General features: G+C 46.6%; 1 protein-coding gene across 1 annotated transcript; it reads left to right on the top strand.

Moving 5' to 3' along the window:
- Positions 1–311: 311 nt before the first annotated feature.
- LOC126373678 (protein charybde-like) lies at positions 312–2,719 on the top strand. Its single transcript, XM_050019911.1, has 3 exons — positions 312–665; positions 1,077–1,422; positions 1,531–2,719. Exons 1-3 carry the CDS (start codon positions 611–613, stop codon positions 1,613–1,615), a joined length of 486 nt encoding a protein of 161 aa, XP_049875868.1. The 5' UTR covers positions 312–610; the 3' UTR covers positions 1,616–2,719.
- Positions 2,720–5,068: the final 2,349 nt, after the last annotated feature.

The following is a 5,068-nucleotide window of genomic DNA, read 5'->3' as shown; positions in this document are numbered from 1 at the left end:
CAAGGTACAGACAAACAACGATAACATGGAAACAACAATGATAAAGACACAGACGCGCGAATGTAACAAAATTACAAACTAGATACTGGCTAATGGTCACTACGGCGTTAGAAGCACTGTTAAATCTAAATTTTTGATTGAAATGGGTAAATTTTCAACGAATGTACTGGGAACAAAGAAACCGCGACACACACGGACGGGACGGGCGCTCGCGGCGGCGCGCGGGGGCTACTGCCGGCGAGGCGCGGCGCCCGACCCGGCGCGCCCTCCCCCCGCACGCCTCTATAAATGGGGCGCGCGCCGCCGGTGCCGGCAGTCCGTCACAGACAGCGACAGGGTCGGGTGGGTCAGAACAGTGCCGAGGGCGAGACACGAAGCCCTGTGGTTACGAGATCAGATCTGATGCGGTCGTGATAGCTTTGGACGTTTCCGATTTCCCATCGATCTCTTCGCGATATATATACTAGTCGCCGGTCGAAAAGCCGGCCGTTCGGTGCGCATTCGCAGTACAAAAGAGACTTGTGATATTTTTCTAGTATATAAGTTCCGGAACGGAACGCTTTAATTTTTCGTATTAAAAGTGTACAATATAAGTAAAGATTTGGAAAACATGGAGATCCTGCCGGTTACGAATCAGTTTAGTGTCGGATTCAGCGGCGAAAAAGGTGAGTCTACTTTCTATTCGATGCCGGTGCCGGTATCGGCGGCGGTGAGGGGACGGCTTTCTACCGGCGCTCGGTTGCTACGCGGCGCGCGCAGTGGCTCGGCCTGCGCAGCCCGCAGCTCGCCGGCCGGCAGTCAGCTGACTGTCAGCTGTTCCGCTCCCTCGCCGCCGCCGCGCCGGTCCACCGACGCATTCGCAACGCTTCTTTTTCCCCTTTTTTATCGAAGGTAGCGAGTTAAACGAGATCGTCCAAAACTAACTTTTTCACTTATTTTACTCAGTTTCCGATAAGAGTTCTATTGGAATTTAAGAATCTCCTCGAAGTCTCTGGAAGTCAAAGGCCTCGCTTGTATCTTCTCGACCGGTATTTGGAAGTGTGCCAGAAATCTAACCTGTGTTTGTATTGTCGCAGCCTGGAACGGTCCGACATGGCGGGAGGCCCCACTGCCGGTGGCGACGGAGGCGGCGCTGGCGGCGCGGCTGGAGCGCGAGCTGCGCGCGGCCAAGGGCGCCAGCGCGCTGGCCGCGGCCGAGGTGCTGGTGCCGGCCGAGCTGCTGGCGCGAGCGGCGCGGCAGCTGCTAGCGCTGGCTGAGGCGGAGCCCTGCGGCGCACGAGGCGCCGCCGTCATTGTTGACGTCGCGGGCCGCCGCCTCGCCGCCTTCAAGGTGGACCCCAACACGCTCACCACGCACGAGATACACATACACCTGGAACATGACTCCACCAACTGGACTAGCTTGTTGCCGCAATTCTTAAAGTGAGTATTTCTAAACTTCGCCTATTTCATATTCTAATATTTCTAGTTTTTTCTTAAAGAATTTTACCGGTTGACAAGAATGCTAACGTTTGGTTTTATTTGTCGTAGAAACCTGACGCGAGGCGGCACCATCATCATCAGCCCACAGTTCACGATAGAGAGGAAGAAGTTGTTCCGGAGCCAGGCCGAGTGAGTGCTGGCGCCGAGCCGACTGACTGCCCTCCTCGATATCTACGTATCGTTATTTTAACAAATATCAATATTATTATATGTATATTAATTATTATATATTTTTAATAAGAAAAAAAAGCACAGCGTGATATGTAATGTATAGTAGTAGAGTAAGCGCAGAGTCGGCCTCGCGCCGGCGCCGGCCCGCGGCGGCGCGGCTCGGCGCGGCTCGCGTGGGTCACTCGGCTCGCGAGTCTCGTAAGGCTCGCGTGGCTCGAGTGGGTCACGCGGCTCGTGCGCGGTGGCTGCGCTCGCGCCGCTCCTGATCTCAGCGCCGCCGCGGTGTGTGATATCATACCCTGATACATGTAGTCTTAGGTATTATTTTTTGTTTCGAGTTCGATTCTATTCTGAAGTTGCGTAGAGTTGGTATTTTCATGTATCGTAATTGTATTTATTAGAGGCGATCCCGCGAGGGTCAGATAATATGTGTACGTTTTTCGTAATTGTACTAGTTTGTACATTTGTTTGTGATACTACTTTTGTAATGTATAAATTGAGATGAGAATATAGTTTATGAGTGAGAGCAGCGTATATGAGAGAGCGGGGCCGCCGCCGGCCGCCGCACAATATTGCAAAGATCTCAGGTTATATTATTAGAGTTATAAAAGTATTAAGTTATTTAAGTTAATATAAAGATGTAATGTTTTGTAAGGTTGTTTTCTATCGCCGCGATGCGGCTCTATAGTCCAGTGGGAAGAGAGAATTTTGTACTAACAGTACCTTTATTGAGATGTATATTGCAGTTGAATGCATTTTCTTCATCCAGTGTAATTACTACATTAAAATGTAAATCAATAGACTAACAGTTTTAAAGGAAATCTAAATGTTTGTAGGGTCCAGTGTTTAAAACGCACAATATCATAGTCCTAGAATCACTTTCATCAAAACATTTTAAAAATGCTACAAAATCATTTTATTTGTAAACTTGGAAATGTCGACATATACAAAACTAACAATTATAATAAATGTATCAATTGTTTATAATTGATATTTATTTGATAGACAGTAAAAAGAAAATGTAGAAATTATTGAGAAAAAAAATACATAGTTTCAATAATGGAAAGCCTGGTTTTAATACTTTACTCCCTATACCTTGCACCTCTGATGTGATGGACACATCGCGCGAGTACAGCAAGCATTCGGTTCACGAATCGATAAAGAACTCCTTTGTGCGTGTAACAATGAACACAAACACGGCAATTTCATTCCAATAAAAGGAACAAACAGATGACACTCGGGGGAAGACAAAGAAATCTTTTTTCATGTGGAGCTGAACGTGGTCCCCTCCCCACGTAATAGATTTTAATGGAACCGGTTGCGAGCGGGTGGGACCGGACCGGTTGACTCGCTGCAGCTACACCATAACACACGGTATACTCACCAGCGGTATAGCCTGCAACTATACACACAATGTATGCAACACACACATTTTCAGGCTACATCTGCATAGTTATCATGGCTCGCTGCTTTATAGCAACGTGAGGAGTCGTTCATGTGAGCGTGAGGCAAATCAGGTTGTTGCTATGTAACTGCCGCACTCGCAACTATAGGTGCCTACATGGGTGTGTGCGGAGTGTGTGTATGTGTGAGGCGCACACATTGACGCAGGACAGGTTTTCACGGATGCCCAGCCCGGGGCTCGAACACTGGAAGCCGTCCGACCGGGTCCTACATCGTTTGTCATGCCTTTACACTTTATCGGCTTTTTCGAGTCCGACGAGAAACTTTGTTGCTACACCCATGCCTACTTGGTTACGGTGGAGTTGTACGTATCTACATCGGTAGACGCAAATGATGCTTTAACTAAAGAAGTAGGTACCTACCTCACTACAGCATCCTTGACTCGCAAAGCAAACTCTCGGAGAGGTCCAACATAATAAAAGCGTGTATACCTATAAACCGTGAATTCGTTCAAGGTAAATAATTCCAATTTACGAGCGAAGGCAATTCTATCGACGCCGCGGAAATTGAACGCCTCTACCATGTTTGCAAAACTCCGTTATTACATTTTACATTCTATTTTTCTTATTCCAACTCCGATCTGTTTGAGTTTGTCGAGTATCTTGTAGATAAACGAATTTAGATGAGGTTTTCCATTTGGATTCCATTACGATCGCAACCTTTCAAGTGCAATTTTGCAATCTGTGCTTGTGATCTGTTGGGAGTTACGGGCTGGTGTGGAGATGTGTTTGTGATCATGAATATGTTAGATAAGTAACTCATTTCCATGTTGGTGTCCGCCGGCGGGGCGCGGCGTGGCGAGGGCGCGATAGTGTCCGGAGTGGTGCGGCTGGCCCGGTGCTGGTATATACTGTAAGTTGTTGTCCGCAGCTCGGCTCATTTGCTTTCTAACCGCAGCCGCTACGTGCTCGCCCTGCTAAGCAGTTTGCTACTATCAACAAGCCTCTTTGTCAGCATTACAGCCACTTAAACCATTTACCGATCTGAACTAACCTCTATAAACATCTACAGCAACATGTAAATTAACCCTATTAAGATTATTGCTGAGAACGGCTTTGTGTTGATCTGATTATGAACATAATTGTGTAGGGACCTATTTAACTGCCATTATACAGTTACGGCTTGAAATCTCCATTCAGGTTGATGTACAATTATTTGCATAATTGGTTCGGACTTGGTTGGGTGTAGGCGGTGGTTGTGGCGTCGGTGATGTTGTGATAACAATGGCCGGCAACCGGCCGGCGGTGGCGGCTCGCCGGAATATAAATAAAACTCGCACTTTTATTGATTTCCATTGCGATGAGTGGTTTATTTCCCTGTTGCCAGGCGGGCGAGGGGAGGGGGAGGTGCTGAAACGCGACATCTGGTGATGTTGTTGCGAACTATCATAAGCGCTAACAACTAGATAGGTTTCAATGGTGATTCAGTTACTCTGCGAGGTTTGGTACCCTGGGGTCCCGGGGTTGTAGTAACAACAAAACAACTCAGTCAAGTCAGTCAGTGGTACACCGCACAATGAGCCGCGTCGATGTACATTTCTATATAAAGACATTCAATTAATCTCGTTAGTAGCCTTACGTAACCCACTTAAGAGCTTGATAATATCAACTATATATAACTATATATATATATATAAGTACCTACGTTTGTTAAATACCTAAGTAGGTACTTCAAGACGTGTGCGTCAAGCTAGCGGCCTCAAAAAAAAAATGGGCACGAAAAAATAATTTGACCATACCAAAAAATAGTACTCTTATTGAAAAAAATAGTACCTGTTGTAAAAAAATTAGTACCATCACGGTTCTGGTTTTATAGCCATGTTTTATTGCACTTGCTAGCTTGACGGTGAGCGAAATTTGGCGAGAGTTAACGACAAGGTCTTTCGCTTTGATTTAAACGCCAAAAAATAGTACCGAAATAGTACTCACCCCCTGCAAAATACCGAAAGTAG

The sequence above is a fragment of the Pectinophora gossypiella genome, chromosome 16, assembly GCF_024362695.1.
Source record: "Pectinophora gossypiella chromosome 16, ilPecGoss1.1, whole genome shotgun sequence".
Taxonomy (NCBI): Eukaryota; Metazoa; Arthropoda; class Insecta; order Lepidoptera; family Gelechiidae; genus Pectinophora; species Pectinophora gossypiella.
The sequence above is the reverse complement of the archived record's forward strand: the minus strand, read 5'-3'. Positions and strand labels throughout refer to the sequence as shown.